The sequence below is a fragment of the Hoplias malabaricus genome, chromosome 4 (genome assembly GCF_029633855.1).
Source record: "Hoplias malabaricus isolate fHopMal1 chromosome 4, fHopMal1.hap1, whole genome shotgun sequence".
Classification (NCBI taxonomy): Eukaryota; Metazoa; Chordata; class Actinopteri; order Characiformes; family Erythrinidae; genus Hoplias; species Hoplias malabaricus.
The window spans coordinates 16,067,422-16,085,781 of NC_089803.1; the positions used below are offsets into that span (position 1 = coordinate 16,067,422).

Genomic DNA, 18,360 nt, shown 5'->3' on the forward strand with positions numbered 1-18,360 from the left:
TAGTAAGTGTACAAACACACACGACGTACGCACACACAAACTTACAATTGGATTAATAACAGGTAATGATTTCTTTCAGCTGGTTTCACCTTTGTAAACTTCTACTCTCTTGTTTTGCAGTGTTTCAGATATTATTTTCTGACCCCAATCCAAAGGCTCCCAGCACATCCACAGCTGCTGCTGAACCAATGAGAAAGACCCTCTTCTCCAGAATCACTAGGGCTTTCTCTAAGGGTTTCAGGTAGGGCAGCGGTCCCCAACCACCGGGTTGCGACCCAATACCGGGCCGTGGGCCATTAGGTACAGGGCCACACAGAAGGGTTGAATTTTTCTTTTAGACTGATAATCAATAAAAAAAAAGGTTGATGTTTTATTTTGAAAGTGACTTCTGTGTGGAATGACGCACAGACGCATACATGCGTAACCAGCCGTTACCCCAAAAGCTAGCAAAAGTGAGTGAAAAACAAACATCTTTGACGAGCTTCTTTGTAAAGGGGAAAAGGCCCAATGAGGAGACAGAAGAAGAGCCTACGACTTCATAGATAACGAAATCTGCATTTAAAAGACAATATCAATAAAATACGGGTTTATTCCTACACGTGATCCGCAACCAAAAGAAAACTACAGAACAGACTGGACATACGGAAAACACTTCGGGTGTCACTGTCTCCCATTACCCCGAGATGGGACAGGCATGTTGCAGAGAAACAAGCTCAGGGCTCTCACTAATTGACATTATTATTTGATTGACTTGTTCACCCTTTTATATAGAAATGACCAGTATTGTCACTTGAAATTAGTTTTTTTTATTATAATTATTTCTTATTCTTTATTTACAAACCGGATTCCAAAAAAGTTGGGACACTAAACAAATTGTGAATAAAAACTGAATGCAATGATGTGGAGGTGCCAACATCTAATATTTTATTCAGAATAGAACACAAATCACAGATCAAAAGTTTAAACTGAGAGAATGTATCATTTTAAGGGAAAAATATGTTGTTTCAAAATTTCATGGCGTCAACAAATCCCAAAAAAGTTGAGACAAGGCCATTTTTTTACCACTGTGTGGCATCCCCCCTTCTTACAACACTCAACAGGTGTCTGGGGACAGAGGAGACCAGTTTTTCTCAAGTTTAGAAATAGAATTCCTGAGCCCATTCTGTTATTTCCTTGACAGTGGCATTCCTGTTTGAGGTGCAGTGACGTTTAAGGGCCCGGGGATCACGAGCATCCAATAGAGTTTTATGGCCTTGACCCTTACGCACAGCAATTGTTCCAGATTCTCAGAATCTTTTGATGATGTTATGCATGGTTGATGATGATAACTTAAAAGTCTTTGCTATTTTACGCTGGATAACACCATTCTGGTATTGCTGCACTATCTTTCTGCGCAACAATGGTGGAATTAGTGATCCTCTTACCATCTTGGCTTCAGAGAGACGCTGACACTGAGAAGCTCTTTTTATACCCAATCATGTTGTCAATTGACCTAATTAGTTAAGTGGTCTTCCAGCGGTTCGTTATATGCTCAATATTCTTTTTCCAGCCACTTATTGCTACTTGTCCCAACTTTTTTGGGATTTGTTGACACTGAAATTTTGAATCAACATATTTTTCCTTTAAAATGTTAAATTTACTCAGATTAAACTTTTGATCTGTCATCTGTTCTATTACAAATTAAATATTGACATTTGCGATCTCCACATCATTGCATTCAGTTTTTATTCACAATTTGTTTAGTGTCCCAACTTTTTTGGAATCCGGTTTGTATTTACTTACTCATTTTATTATTTTTAAACATATAAGCAGCATTTAGTTTAAGATTGTTTGAATACACTGAAGAACATATTAATGGCTAATTTTACAGATCATCTATATCATTTTGAAATATACATAATGTAATAAGGAAAAATTAAATTAAGATATAACTAAATTACTAATTTACTGCTTTTTCCAAAGTAATTAGGGTTATTAATAATAATAAATCTTTATAATAATATTGATTACTATTAGTGAAAATGTTTAAAAATAGATGATTGCTATATTTACACCCATATTTTGTTTTCAATGTTGTGATTTTCTAGGTAATTTTGTGTGTGTGTGTTTATGTATGTGTTTCAGGTAGGGGGAGGAAAAGTCATAAATACACAATGCTCTTTCGGTATGTAAGGAATTCACAACTTATTTATTTTTAAACAGATATAAGCAGCACTTCCTTTAAGATTCATCTATAGTTTGACCTAAAATCCCAAAAATGATACACAAGCAGTTTGACTTAATACACTATTTCTGTTTTGCAGTGTGGTCTTCAGTCTCCCCTCCAGTGGCAAAGATCCGGTACCTGCTGCCTGAACTTGTGGTGGACTACATTCTGGACCGGCGCCTCTCCAGCAAAAAGAGAGAAATGAGAAGAGAAAGTATACAGCATCCTTACACCTCAAGTACAGCTTGGACATCATGGACACAAGTCAGAATTCAAATTTGACATCCTCCTTTAGACTGTAGTGAGACATCTGGGATTAAAACCGAGTCGTTCTTTTGGCATGTGGGTCTTTTGACCCCATCACAAACATGAACCTGCGTATGTTTCGAGCTGGCGCAGGATTATCTTAAGAGCACTGGAAGGTACCTATTGGAGAAAAGTATTATCTGTCCTTTAGGCGACGGTTACAAGAAGAAGGAACAGGCTGCGGCCTGGCATCCGGTAGAAATGGCCAGATTAGGACCCATATCACCAAAGAGGCCAGCTATACCACGTGATTCCTGAGGCCCTGAAACAAGCTCATTTCATACTTTCAGCCGTCTAAGACTTACGATCGCGGAGATACGTTAAGTCAAAATGAATGGGAGGTCCCATAGGAAATTTTCATTAAATTTTTTTCTCGGCCGCTAGGGGGTGCTCCGACTAGTCCCGCCCCTCTATCGAAAGAGGCCACGCCCCACTTCAACCCTGAAGTGGTCTGGTCAACCTACCTCCTTTCGTCTCTCATAGGGAATTTTTTACGAAAATCGTTGCAATAATATTTACAAGAAAATGCATGAGTATGCAATTTCACCAACAATAGTTATGTTTTCAGTTTTAATTTTGGTCGCAGCGATACAATTTTACCATGGGAGATTTTAGCTTAATTTTTCTGAATGCTGGCGACGTCATAACTATTGTTGGTGAAATTGCATACTAATGCCCAATCACCGACTCTGTTCCCAGCATCTGAAAAAGATAAAAGAATAGAAGTTAGGACACATAATAATTAGATATGTTAAATAAAACATATATTGTTTAACGTACTGCTTTAATTGGGGTGCGGTGCACCAGTCCAATTGGATTTAGTTCCAAGATTTCATCGGAACTGTCGCTCTCAACAATTACTGGATGTCTAGCGACATCATCGTCGTCACTAGATGAACTCTCGATATAATCTGTATTTCCCCGTTTGGGGACGGAGGGAGGCGTGTCCGTGTACGTAAGTCTCCTTTTAGCGGTCTGTGTAAATCTGTTCTGGCGGGCCGGGAGCCGTGAGACATACATTGGTCAAGAACAGCTGGGCAAAGCCATAAGTGCCCGCAGACTTATGCTTGGCGACCTTTGAATAGAGAAATAAAAGCAATGCATTATGTTTATCATCAAAGATATTAAGTGTAACTCAAGTCAACATGTTGAATAACTTAAATGTAAAAGCTTACTTCGGTCACAACGCTGCCGTCGCCGGACTCGGCACCCGTCACCTCACCGACCGTCAAATTGGTCAGGACCCCCGTTCGGTGCCCTGTGCCCACAACAAAATACCCGGCCATAAGGCCAAATACCTGTTGCAGGCAGCTTCTGCTTTTGCTTTTCCGAAGTTGTTCTACACATAAAATAAACAAAACATTCCAACATAAGTTTGAATAACCAACATAACCAAACAAGTATTTGTTTAAAGGACAAAACTTGCCCAGCTTCTTTGGAATAACTTTCCTTGCTTCTCTTCGAAAGGCCGCCATGTCATCCTTGCTCACAAGATGTTCTGGCACACAAACAAACAAAAAAAATCATACACCTCATGCATCAAATATATAAGATTGTTCCCTGCTCAATAGAAAATTGAAGATATTCCACAACACTTACTGGAAGAAAGCTTTCTGACATTTTGGCGGTGACTTGTGAGGTCCTTTTTCAATTCTTTTATTTGTTGACCAACTGAAATTTTTAACCAATTGAAGTCACATTGGTTTAAATTTGTGACCTTGCCGGGAAAGTTTGACAGAAATGAAAAAAAAAAAAACCTTTTAAATTCAAAAGGTTAATTTTAATTGTTGTTGGCTTGAAGCCATCTTTCCTTAGTTCATTCACCCATCTGAAAAACAGTAAAAGCACAAAAGACAAAATAGAAACGAATCATGGAGACTACACTTATATTAATAGAATTTAGTATATAGACTCTTAGCTTACATCCTGATCTTTTCGTGTTGCTTAAAAAAGGAGAAACCTCCTTTCAGAAGTTAGCACTCCCCAGCAAAGATAAGAAAGCGTCTTATCTGGGTGAGGGCCATCTTTCCGTTCTCCAGCTTTTACCTTCGCTCTGAAGTTGTAGCTCAGGTATTTTTGAAGTATGTGCTCTAAAAAAAAAAAAAGACAAATATGAAACATTTAGTGTACAATTAAAAATACATTATAATCAACTAATAAGTAAAATAAACATTGCCTACCATATTTTGGCCATTCCCCGTGACTGAACACATCCCTTTTTGGAAACTTCTGCCTTTTCTTGACAACTTCGACTGAGCACAAGGTCCTGTAGTAACTGAGTTCCCTCTTGCTGGCAGCAAGTTGCTCCTTGAGTTCTTCGTTCTCCTTCTTTAACTCTTCAATTATTTAATCTTTTTCGTCAGTTGGTGCATGGGATATTGATGCACATACACTCTGATCAGCTGGTTTATCAACGCCCACACCTGACGTTCCCCCAGCCTCTTCTTCTTCCTCCTCCTCTTGTCCCTGTCCCCGTTCTTGCTCTTGTTCTTCTTCTTGCCCCTGTACTGGTCCGCTGGCAGTGCCGCTACCACCTTCTGAAAACTCCACAAAGCTGTATGTACCAGCACAAAGTGGTGGCGTGGGCCCACTTTTCATGAGCTTTTTCAATTCACCAATTACCAGCTGTCGCATTGCGACACACGTTAACTTTTCTATATCCTTATCCTGAAACACAGAACACATATAAAATACAAAAACAAATTAATACATGAATTTTATATAAACTACTAATTATTTTTTTATAACATAAATTAATTTTTACATCTAGGCCTTGATGGTATGATTTGTTGTGTTTATCCAGCCTTGTTATATCTGTCTTAAAGCACCCAGGCACTTGGCATGAGAACTTTCCTTTGACTTTTCAAAAAAAAAAAAAAAGGACATTTTTAGTATTTAATCAACCAGTCATTCAGGACACTCATATACAGAATATACTACTTTATAAAGCATATTTTTAAATCATATTTATTATAATTTATTTAAAAAAAATACCTACCGTCCACTCGCCAGCTGCAGTAAAAGCTGCTTCTCCTGAGCATTGGTCACATCATGCAGGTGTTTTAGGTGCTGGGACAAATTTGCATAATCGCTTAGACAGATGGGACATAGTTGCTTTTGGGATGGCATCTGAGAAAAAGCATAAGTGACACATAATCACTTTAATTTTAAATATCTACACATTGATTAAAAAAAAAACACAAATAATGCTTAACGATGTAATAAACACACAATTAACGCTTAATGACGATGTAATAAACACCCACGAGGCTAAGAATAAACATATTTCAATTTTACAACACAAAAGAAACGTTTAATACCGTTTTCATAACATATACACGGTCATTAAAACAGAAAACACAAACGCTTGACAAGGCTTAAAAAAACCTTTAATGAACACCCACGAAGCTAACAATAAACATGTATACTGTACAACGCAAAACAAACGTTTATTACCGTTGTCATAACATATACACGTTCATTTAAACAGAAAACACACAAACGCTTAACAAGGCTTAAACGCTAAAAAAAACGCTTACAGATGCTTAAAAACGCTTAAAAACATTTAATAAACACCCATGAAGCTAAGAATAGACATTTATAATGTACAACGCAAAACAAGCGTGTATTTACGTTGTCATAACGTGTACACGTTCATTTAAACAGATAACACGGGAAAAACGCTTACAAACGCTTTAATAAACACCCATGAAGCTAAGAATAAACATTTATGCTTTACGATGCAAAATAAACTTACATTTGTAGATGTTAAACGTGTCAGTTGTGTTAGTTTTAAACGCTGCTCTCTGTCTCTCTCTCTGTCGCAAAGGTGAAAATGGCTTTCACTGAGCTGCGGAGGAGGAGAAAAACAATGTGATCCGAGCTCTTAAGGTGGAATTGCTAGTTCTCGGCAGATCCGAGCTGTTAAGGTGGAATCGCTAGTTCTTAGTAGAAAAAATAGCGCATAATTCCACATTAAATCCCGATTAAAACACATTATTTACAGATTCGAAATGGGTTAGGAGAATAAATCACCATTGCGTTGGATGACGTTTTAGTAATACAAACCTTGTTAGGGGGTTAGGAGCAAAAATTACTATTGCGTCCCGGGACGGATTGGTAATATGGTCAATTCTTTAAAAATGCATAAGTCCCTGACCATTGGGCCTAGGGTCACCATCTTCACATATGTTGTTTCCAGGGACTTTTGCCTCACCCGAATCCCGCGACCCTGTGACATTCCTAAGTGACCTTTAACCTCAGAAAACCCACTAGGCCTCAAAACACATCCTGTGCCTTTTCGATAACCTTTGGGGTCATATCTCCTTCATCTTTTGGCCTAGGGTCACCAAATTTTAGGGTGCAGGTCGTGGGGTCACCACCCATCACGTGCTAGACACACGGCCACAGGGGGTCACGTCTTAAGGTAGTATTGACCCATTACCACCTTAAGGGCCTCAAATCAAAAATTTGCTTTTTGGCCATTACTCCTCAACCTTTTCACCTAGGATCACCAGATTTTAATATGTCTTTCCTGAGGGAGCCCCGGTCCTGTTTGTAAAATTTCGTGGCTCTACGACCTTCCTGAGCTTTCCTTGACCCCTGCGACCTATCGCCGCTCGCCTTTTTGACCGTAACTGCTCTACCTTTCGACCTAGGATCACCAGATTTCAATATGTTTCTTCAATCAATTTCGTGGCTCTACGACCTTCCTGGCCCTTCCGGGAGCCAAAAAGCAACTTCGGACCAACTTTTTCAACTTTGTTCATCAGGAGGGTCTTGCGGGCTTACCATCTAAGAGGCCTCCGTGGGTCGGCTCCCATAGAAAGCCCTTTTTTTTTTTTTTCTACGAGGCCCTGGACCCCTTGGTGCCACTCTACATTGACCCCCTGACCCCCTTGAGGTGTAATTACATAGTTATAACCAAAAAAGCCCATTAAAAACAATGTTATTACACATTTGGGCAAAAATCACCATTGCGTCCGGGACAGATGACTTTTCAAAAAGTGACCATATTACGAATAAGTCCCTGACCCTTGGGCCTAGGGTCACCATCTTCACATATGTTGTTTCCAGGGTCGGGACCTTTGCCTCATCCGAATCCCACGACCCTGTGAGGTTCCTAAGTGACCTTTGACCTCAGAAAACCACTAGGCCTCATAACTCATAGTATGCTTTTTCCATGACCTTTGGGGTCATATCTCCTTCATCTTTTGGCCTAGGGTCACCATCTTCAGATTAGTTGTTTTCAGGGTCAAGACCTTTGCCTCACCCGAACCGCGTGACCCTGTGACGTTTCTAAGTGACCTTTGACCTCAAAACAACTGGGCCTCAAACCTCATCTTATGTTTTTTCAATAACTTTTGGGGTCATTGGCCTAGAGTCACCCAATTTTAATTATGTCCTTTCTGGGCACGCCCCTGTCCGGTGTGCACGGTTTCGTAATTTTACGAACTTCGTGAGCGTACGCTTGATCCGTTTTTTGCGAATAACTCGTCGACCGTTTCACCTAAAATTCCCAAATTTTAATACGTCGTCCCTGAGAATGTCCCGGTCCTGTGTGCGCGGTTTCGTAATTTTATGAACTTCGTAAGTGTACGCTTAAACCGTTTTTCGCGAATTCCTAATCGTACTCTCGTTCGGTCTTTCGCTAATAACTCGTCGGTCGTTTTGCGTAAAATTCCTAAATTTTAATATGTCGTTCCTGAGCCTACCTTGGTCCTACGTGTCGAATTTCGTGTCTCTACGACTTTCCTGCGAATTTCGTAAATCACGAATTTCGGTTTTTCGCTAATAACTCGTTGATCGTTTCTCGATAATTTCCCAAAAAATTACGTGCGATTCCTGGGGGTGCCAGGGTCCTGTACGCTAAATTTCAGAATTTTCCGACGTTCCTGGACCCCAAAAACCGAAAAAGAGCGAATCAAAACCGATCGCTTTGAAAGGGCAAGTCTTAAGTCTTAATTACATATTATATATAATGGGATCCTAAGGGGCTCTTAAGGCGGAATTACACAGATCCGCCTTAAGAGCCCCTTAGGATCCCATTATATATAATATGTAATTTTTGCCCCTAACCTCCTAACAGGAAGCAGCGGTCACTTCCGGTGGTCAGTCATACTGACCACGGCACCCCCCCACCAAGTTTCAACCCGATCGGTCACTCTGTGACGAAGTTAGCCCAACCGAGTTCAGAAAATGGCCTCTAACTCCGGACCGGAAGTGACGTCACTTCCGGTGGTCAGCCAGACTGACCAGTGCCCCCCCGGCTACCCACCAAGTATCATGGCGATCGGTCACTATGTCCCGGGGTCCATTATTTCAGGTCTGACTCACAACCGAGGTGCTGACCCAGCCCTAGTGGCCTAAGAGTGCATTGCATGCAATGACCAGTGCCCAGCGCCTACTACAGTTGCAATACTCGCCCACTTTTGCAATATCGGCCGATGCTCTACCTATGGGAAAATGAATGGGGTGGTTATAAATCGGGACGGCAATCTTATATGACCCGCTTCTGTGCTATAGTCTATGGCCTCCGAGCCGTTTTGGTTATATATCCCCTAACCCCATAACCGGGTTTGTATTACCAATCGGGGTAGGGTTAGCTAGGGTCCGGATTATAACTACTATTTCCTGTTTCCAGGATTACCAATGTGTCCCGTTTTTTTAAAAATGGTCGAAAAGTAGGGATTGGGGGAAAAAAAATCACCAAAGCGTCCCATGGGACACATCTGTGATACGGCACTTAGGCACAAGGGTCAGGGACTTATGACCCTTAAAATAAGTTCACCAAACTCAGATATGTTGTTTCCTACATACTAAACTTTAACTCACCTGAAGCCCACGATCCTATGACTATTCTAAGTGTCCTTTCAACTCAAAGTTAGTAGGCCTCAAACCACATCCTTGCTTTCAAATGATGTGTGGGTGGATTAGTAATAACAAGTCAAGTGATAACATTAATAAATATTTATTAACAATCAAATAACAACAACAACAATGATAAATATAAAAACGCCTAATAAAACCTTATAAAACATAATGTTTGTGTGTTTTATCAGTGTATGTGTATTGAAAACAACTATTTACAATTATGTACAAGAAACTGCATGAGTATGCAATTTAACCAATGATAGTCATGTTTTTACTACTTTTCATCACAGCGATATAGTCTAACCATTGGTGATTTGAGCTTAATTTTCCGAAATGCTGGTGATGTCATGACTATCGTCGGTGAAATTGCATACTCATGCCCTGTCACCGACTGTGTTCGCAGCATCTGAAAAAGATAAAAGAATAGAACTTAGGACACATAATAATTAGATATGTTAAATAAAACATATATTGTTTAACTTACTGCTTTTGATTGGGGTGCGCTGTACCAGTCCACTTTTGTTGATTGGCATTAAGTCGTCAGAGCTGTCGCTTTCCACGACAACTGGACGTCTGCTGCTGCATTCGTCCTCGCTTGAAGAGCTTTCACTGTCTATATTGGACATTCGCCCGTTTGGGGATGGAGGAAGGCGACTCCGTGTACTCCAACCTCCTTTTGGCCAACCTTGGCACCGAAGACACAGAGGGAGGGGAGGTTGAATACGCGATTTCAATTCTGGCGGGCCGGGAGATGTCAGATCCAATTGGCGATTCTGTACAGATGAGGGGTGCTGGGGCACAATCATCAATGGCTGCTAACTGGATAGCAGCCACCTCAGCAGCCTCTTTAGGATTATTCAATGGAACGTAAAATTTCTCTGCCACTGCCTTAGAGTGGCACATAGCTTTGTGGATTCTTTTCTTCGTTGGAGACAGATTTTTGGTCTAAAACACAAAAAACAAATTACAACCCATCATATTCTTAACATGGTTCCCTTATCATCACGCAAATAAATGCATACTTACATGGTGGACCATGGTGGTTCTAAAACCCATCCTGGTCCACTCTGTCTGGAAGTATAGAAGAATCTTCATGTCTTCATGCAGCGGCCACCCGAGGCAGAGAAAAAGAAAAATTTAGATTGTGCCCCTTCAAGTCCAGATCTAAGTTCTAGCAGCGTTGTGAACCAGCTAAACTCTTCCTTGCTCAAGCAAAGCTGGGCAAAGCCGTATGTGGCAGCCGATTTGTGCTGGGCGACCTTTGAATAAAAGCAATGCATTATGTTTATCATCAAACATATTAAGTGTAACTCAAGTCAACATACTGCATAACTTAAATGTAAAAGCTTATTTCTATCACAACGCTGCCGCCCTCCCCAGACTCTGCATCCGTCACCTCTTTGACCGTAAGGTTAGTCAAGACGTCAGTGCGGTGCCCCGTTCCAACAACAAAGTATCCGGCCATTAGGCAGAATACTTGTTGCAGGCATGCCCTGCTCCTGTTTTTCCTAAGTTGTTCTACACATAAAATAAACAAAACATTCCAACATAAGTTTGAATAACCAACATAACCCAACAAGTATGTGTTTATAGGACAAAACTTACCCAGCTTCTTAGGAATGAGTGTCCTGGCCTCACGTCGATACGCCGCCATGTCTTCTTTATTAACAAGTTTTTCTTTCACACAAACATTAAAAAAAATCATAAACCCTAATGCATCAAATATATAATATTGTTCCCTGCTCAATAGAAAGTTGAAGATATTCCACAACACTTACTAGAAGACAGTTTGCGGACGTTTTGACGGTGGCTCGTCAAGTCTCCAGCTCTTTTATTTGTTGGCTAATTGCAATTTTTAGCCAATTAAAGTGGCATGCGTTTACATGTGTCCATTTTGTGGGATAATTTGAAAGGAACATGAAAAAACTTTTTAAATTTAACAGATTTATCTTTATGGTTGTTGGCTTAAATGCGTCCTTTTTCAGTTCACTCACCCATCTGAAAAACAGTAAAAGCACAAAAGACAAAATAGAAATGAATCACGGAGACTACACTTATATACATAGAATTTAGTATATAGACTCTTAGCTTACATCCTGATGTTTTCATGCTTTTGTAAGAAGGAAAAACCTCCTTTCAGAAGTTAGCCCTCCCCAGCAAAGATGAGAAATCTTCTAATCTGAGTGAGGGCCATCTTTCCATTTTCAAGTCTTTTGCCCTCGCAGCCCTCGCCATACTGATACTGCAGGTACTTCTGCAGTATGTGTTCTAAAAAAAAGACAAAAATAAAACATTTACTATACAAATTAAAATACATTACAATCAACTAATAAGTTAAATAAATATAGCCTACCATATTTCGGCCATTCCCCTTCCTGGAACGTGTCCCTTTTTGAGAACTTTTGCCTCTTGCTTGTCACCTGAATAGAGCTCAACGTACGGTAGTACGTGAGCTCCCTTCTGCTTGCCTCAAGTTGATCCTGTAGTGATTTGATCTTCTGTCTTAACTCTACAATAATTTTGTCTTTCTCACTCTCTGTGACAGATTGGACTTCACATGGTGCGTGGGAGGTTGATGCACCCACGCTCTGTTCAGCAGGGATTGGTGCATCAACACTTCCCACACACAATTTTCCGGCTGCCTCTTCTTCTTGTTGTTGCTGTGTTTTGGCACCACTGACGTCAACACCTTCAGATGATTCAATGAAGCTCAGGGTCGACACTGATATCGGTGGCGTGGGCCCACTCTTGATAAGATTTATTAAATTATCAATAATGACCCGCCGTTTTGCCAAGTTTGTAAATTTTTCAGATTCGTCATCCTGAAACACAGAACACATAAAATACAAAAACAAATTAAATTAATACATGAATTTTATATTAACTACTAATTATTTTTTTTATAACATAAATGAGTTTTTACATTTAAGTCTCCATGATGAGACTTGTGTTTGTCCAGCCGCACGATGTCTTTTTTAAAGCAGCCAGGAACCAGGCAGGAAAACTTTCCTTTCACTCTTCAAATAAAAAACAAAATTACATTTTTAGTATTTAATCAACCAATCATTCAGTACACTCATATACAGAATATACTACTTTATAAAGCATATTTCAAAATCATATTTATTATAATTTATTTTTTAAAAATACCTACCGTCCACTTGACAGCTGCAATAGCAGAAGCTTCTCATTACCATTTGACACTAGATGAAGCCGATTCAAATGTTGCGAAAGATTCGCATATTCATTGTGGCAAAGGGGGCAAAGCTGGTTTCGGGACGGCATCTGAGAAAAAGCATAAGTGACACATAATAACTTTTATTTTAAATATCTACACATTAATTAAAACAAAAAACACTAATGCTTAATAACGATGTAATAAACACACTATTAACGCTTAACGATGATGTAATAAGCACCCACAAGGCTAAGAATAAACACATTTCAATTGTACAACGCAAAACAAACGTTTAATACCGTTTTCATAACATACATGTTCATTTAAACAGAAAACACAAAAAACGGCTAACAAGGCTTGACAACGCTTAAAAACGCTTAAAAAACCTTTAATAAACACCCACGAAGCTAACAATGAACATATGTATACTGTACAATGCAAAACAAACGTTTATTACCGTTTTCATAGCCTATACACGTTCATTTAAACAGAAAACACACAAAAAACGCTTAAGAAAAAACCTTTAATAAACACCCACAAAGCTAACAGTGAACATATGTATACTGTACAACGCAAAACAAACGTTTATTATCGTTTTCATAACATGTACACGTTCATTTAAACTGAAAACACACACGCATACAAAAGCTTAATAAGGCTTAACAACGCTTAAAAAACCTTTAATAAACACCCACGAAGCTAAGAATAAACATTTATACTTTACAATGCAAAATAAACTTACATTTGTCGATGTTATTCCTTTCACCTCTGTTTATGAACGTTGAAATCTCTCTCTGTCAGTCGCAAGTGTGAAAATGGCTCTGACTGAGCTGCGCAATTAGGAGGAGAGAAACGAGCTGATCCGAGCACTTAAGGTGGAATCGCTAGTCCTTAGCGAAAAACAATAGCGCATAATTCCACTTTAAATACCCATTAAAACCCATTATATTACCTATTGGTTAGGGGAAAATCTCACTATTGCGTCCAAGACGTTTTAGTAATACAAACCCTGTTAGGGGGTTAGGGGCAAAAATCACCATTGCGGCCATGGACGGATTGGTAATATGGTCAATTCTTTTAAAAATTAATAAGTCCCTGACCCTTGGGCCTAGGGTCACCATCTTCACAAATGTTGTTTCCAGGGTCGGGACCTTTGCCTCACCCGAATCCCGCGACGTTCCTAAGTGACCTTTGACCCCAGAAAACCACTAGGCCTCAAAACGCATCCTATGCTTTTTGCATAACCTTTGGGGTCATATCGCCATCTTTTGGCCTAGAGTCACCATCTTCAGATATGTTGTTTACAGGGTCGTGACCTTTGCTTCACCCGAGTCCCGCGACCCTGTGAGGTTCCTAAGTGACCTTTGACCTCAGAAAACAACTGGGCCTCAAAACTCAGTGTGCTTTTTTGATGACGTTTGGGGTCATATCTCCTTCATCTTTTGTGATGACTGTGTTCCCAGCATCTGAAAAAGATAAAAGAATAGAAGTTAGGACACATAATAATTTGATATGTTAAATAAAACATACATTGTTTAACTTACTGCTTTAATTGGAGTGTTCTCAATCAATCCAGTTTTGTTAAGTGGAAGTAAATTTTCGGAACTGTCGGAACTGTCACTTTCAATGATAATCGGACGCCTTGTATATTCCTCATCGCTAGAAGAACTGTCAATGGAATGGACATTGGCCCGTTTAGGGATAATGGACGGTGAGTCTACGTAGTCTAGCCTCCTTTTAGCTGACCTACGCAGTGAAGAAACCGTGGGAGGTGAGTTTGGATAGGTCACTTCAGTCCGGGAAGCGTCCGATGTGGCTGGAGAAATGTTGACGATGACGGGTGCTGTTGCTGGCAATACGGTGGTGGCGACGGGTGCTGGGGCACAATCCTCGATGGCTGCTTGCTGGATAGCAGCCTCTTCAGGATTGTTCAAAGGGACATAAAATTTTTCAGCCACTGCCTCGGAATGGCACATGGCTTTGTGAATTCTGCGCTTTTTGGACGGTGAAAGATTCTTGGTCTAAAACAGAAAATACAAATTACAACCCATCATTTTCTTAACATGGTTACCTTATTATCACACAAATAAATGCTTACTTACATAGTGAACCATGGTTGTTCGAAAATGGCGGAAGTTGAACCTTCCCCCAAACCCCATCCTGGTCCACTCAGATTGAAAATAACTCAGAATTTTCACGCAGCGGCCACCCGAGGCAGAGAAGAAGAAAAAGTTGGACTGTGCCCCTTCAAACTGTTGGCGCAGTGACAGCAGCGTCATAAACCAGCTGTACTCCTCTGTACTTAAACAGCTGGGCAAAACCGTATGTTCCCGCTGATTTATGCTTTGCCATTGAATAGAAAGATAAAAGCAATGCAATATATTTATCATCAAAGATATTAAGTGTAACTCAAGTCAACATGTTGAATAACTTAAATGTAAAAGCTTACTTCTATAACGACGCTGCCGTCACCAGGCTCAGCACCCGTCACCTCACCAACCGTCAAGTTCGTCAACACACCGGTCCTATGACCTGTACCAACTACAAAATATCCGGCCATAAGGCCGAATATTTGTTGTAGGCAGTTCCTATTTTTGATCTTCCTAAGTTGTTCTACACATAAAATAAACAAAACATTACAACTTTGAATAACCAACATAACCAAACAAGTATTTGTTATAGGACAAAACCTACCCAGCTTCTTAGGAATTATCCTCCTCGCTTCACGCCTAAACGCAGCCATGTCTTGCTTGCTGACAAGGTTTTCTGTCACACAAACTAAAAAATAATTATAGACCACATGCATCAAATATATAAATTATGCTGTTCCCTGCTCAATAGTAAATTTGACACATTCCACAAAACTTACTGGACGACAGTTTCCTGACATACTGTCTGTGGCTTGTAAGGTCCTTTTTCATATCTTTCACTTGCTGACCTGTAGCAAGTTTCAGCCAATTGAAATCATGTGGATTCAGCTGTGTGATCTTCCCAGGGAAATTTGACAAAAACATAAAAAAACTTTTCAGATTAATCAGATTAATTTTTATGGTCGTTGGCTTGAATCCCTGTTTTTTTAATTCGTTCACCCATCTGAAAAACAATAAAAGCACAAAAGACAAAATAGAAATGAATCACTGAGACTATACTTATTTAAATAAAATTTTGTATATAGACTCTTAGCTTACATCCTGATGTTTTCATGTTTTTTTAGGAAGGCAAATCCACCTTTCAAAAGATGGCCCTCCCCAGCAAAGATCAGAAAACGTCTGATCTGGGTGAGGGCCATCTTTCCATTTTCAAGCTTCCTCCCCGTGCATTCTGAGCCAAAGTTGTACTCTAGGTACTTTTGCAATATGTGCTCTAAAGAAAAAGACAAAAATAAAACATTTAGTATACAATTTAAAATACATTAAAATCAACTAATAAGTAAAATAAACATATCCTACCATATTTCGGCCATTCCTCCGGCTTAAAGGTGTCTCGTCTTGCAAATTTCTGTTTAGATTTTTCGACTTCTGTCGTACGAAGAGGACGGAAATATTTAAGTTCTCGCTGGCTTGACTGGAGTTCCTGTTCGAGAGACTTTATCTTTTGCTGTAATTCAGATATTATTTTTTCTTTCTTTTGACAGCACACAAGCCTCTTCAGGTGCTTGTATTGCTTCTGCTGTTTCAGCTGCTTCTACTTTTCCTGCTGGTGGTGGTGGTGGTGGTAGTGGTTCCAGTGCTGCTCCTGGTAGTGGTGGTGGTGTTGTTGCTGCTGCTGCTCCTTCTCCTGCTGGTGGTGGTGGTGCGGTTATGTGTAGCCCATCCCAAGCTTGGATAAAAGATTGGCATGATGCCGAAACACCTGGTGTGGGCCCACTTTGTATTAGTGTGCAGAGTCTTTTGATAACCAATTGCTGTTTAGCAGATGTTGTAAACCTTTCAATTTCATATTCCTGAAACACAGAACACATATAAAGAACAAAAACAAATTTAATTAATACATGTATTTTATATTAACTACTAATAATTTTTTATAACATGAATTAATATTTACATTCAAGTCTGAATGGTGCTTTTTGTTGTGCTTATCCATCCGCAAAATGGATTTCACGCCACACCCTGGAACTTGGCAATTAAATTTGCCCTTCACTCTTCAAAAAAAAAAAAAAATACACATTTTTAGTATTTAATCAAGCAGTCATTCAGTACACTCATACAGAAAATACTACTTTATAAAGCATATTTTAAAATCATATTTATTTTTTAAAAATACCTACCGCCCACTCGATAGCTGTAATAACAGCTGTTTTTCTTCATTATTCACGACTAGATGATAGTGCCTTAAGTGCTGAGAAAGATTGGCATAATTGTTCTCGCACAGCGGGCACATCTGAGTTCGTGATGGCATCTGAGAAAAAGCAGAAGCGACACAATCACTTTTATCTTAAACATATACAAATTAATTAAAAATAAAATCTAATAATGCTTAATAACGATGTATTAAACACAAATAACACTTAAACTATGTAATAAACACACGAGGCTAAGAATCAACTTATTTAAACTGTACAACGCCAAAAAAAACGTTTATTACCGTTTATTACACTTAACAACGCTTAAAACAGCTTAACAACTCTTAACACTGCTTAAAAACGCTTAACACGGCTTAACAACGCATTAAAAACGCTTAAAATACCTTTAATAAACACACACGAAGCTAAGAATAAACATATTTAAACTGTACAACGCAAAAGAAACGTTTATTACCGTGTTCTTAAAATATACACGTTTATTTAAACAGATAACACTTAAAATTGTTTTAATAAACACCCACGAAGCTAAGAATAAACATATTTCTACTTTACAATGCAAAAAAAACTTACCTTTAGAGATGTTAAACGTCTCGAAGTAGTTTATATAGGTTGAAATGTATTCTCTCTCTCTCTGTATCTCTCTCTGTCAGTCGCAGTTGTGAAAATGGCTGTAACTGAGTTGCGCAGGAGGAGAAAAACAACTCGAGCCGAGCTCTTAAGGTGGAATCGCTAGTTCGTAGCAGAAAGATAGCGCATAATTCCACCTTAAATCCCCATTAAAACCCATTGTAATTCGAGTAGGGGTTAGGGGAAAATATCACCATTGTGTCCAGGACATTTTGGTAATATGGTCACTTCTTTAAAAATTCATAAGTCCTTGGGCCTAGGATCACCATCTTCTAGTATGTTGTTTCCCGGGTCGGGATCTTCGCCTCACCCGAATCCCGCGACCCTGGGATGTTCCTAAGTGACCTTTGACCCCAGAAAACCACTAGGCCTCAAAACGCATCCTGCGCTTTTCAGGTGACCTTTGGGGTCATATCTCCTCCATCTTTTGGCCTAGGGTCACCAAAATTTAGGGCACAGGTTGTGGGGACACCACCCATCACATACTGGGGTCACGTCTTAAGGTGGTTATGGGTCAATACCACCTTAAGGGCCTCAAATCCAAAATTTGCTTTTTGGCCATAACTCCTAGACCTTTTGACCTAGGAACACCAGATTTTAATATGTCCTTCCTGAGGGTGCCCCGGACCTGCGTGTGAAGTTTCGTGGCTCTACGCCCTTCGTGAGCGTTCCCCGACCCCCGCGACCTGTCGCCTTTTCGGCCGTAACTCCTCCACCTTTTGACCTAGGACCACCAGATTTCAATATGTCGTTCGTGGGGGGGCCCCGGTCCGGCCTGTCTCCTTCGTCTTTTGGCCTAGGGTCACCACCTTCGGATATGTTGTTCCCAGGGTCACGACCTTCGCCTCACCCGAACCCCGCGACCCT

General features: G+C 39.8%; 1 protein-coding gene across 11 annotated transcripts; it reads right to left on the reverse strand.

The window, feature by feature from the left end:
• Positions 1 to 9,613: 9,613 nt before the first annotated feature.
• Positions 9,614 to 15,686, reverse strand: LOC136694318 (uncharacterized). Of its 11 annotated transcripts, XM_066667786.1 has the most exons (8): positions 12,540 to 15,686; positions 12,309 to 12,402; positions 11,739 to 12,207; positions 11,164 to 11,653; positions 10,991 to 11,062; positions 10,412 to 10,482; positions 9,870 to 10,330; positions 9,614 to 9,791 (listed from the first exon to the last, which is right to left on the reverse strand). In XM_066667786.1, the coding sequence occupies exons 1-4, from the start codon at positions 12,668 to 12,670 to the stop codon at positions 11,529 to 11,531; spliced, it is 819 nt and encodes a 272-aa protein (XP_066523883.1). In that variant the 5' UTR covers positions 12,671 to 15,686; the 3' UTR covers positions 9,614 to 9,791; positions 9,870 to 10,330; positions 10,412 to 10,482; positions 10,991 to 11,062; positions 11,164 to 11,528. The 11 variants fall into 11 exon arrangements, with proteins under 11 accessions (XP_066523883.1, XP_066523884.1, XP_066523882.1 ...); XM_066667787.1 differs by having other exon boundaries at positions 9,870 to 12,207; positions 12,540 to 14,029; positions 14,108 to 14,584; positions 14,666 to 14,906; positions 15,013 to 15,686; XM_066667785.1 differs by having other exon boundaries at positions 10,991 to 11,653.
• Positions 15,687 to 18,360: the final 2,674 nt, after the last annotated feature.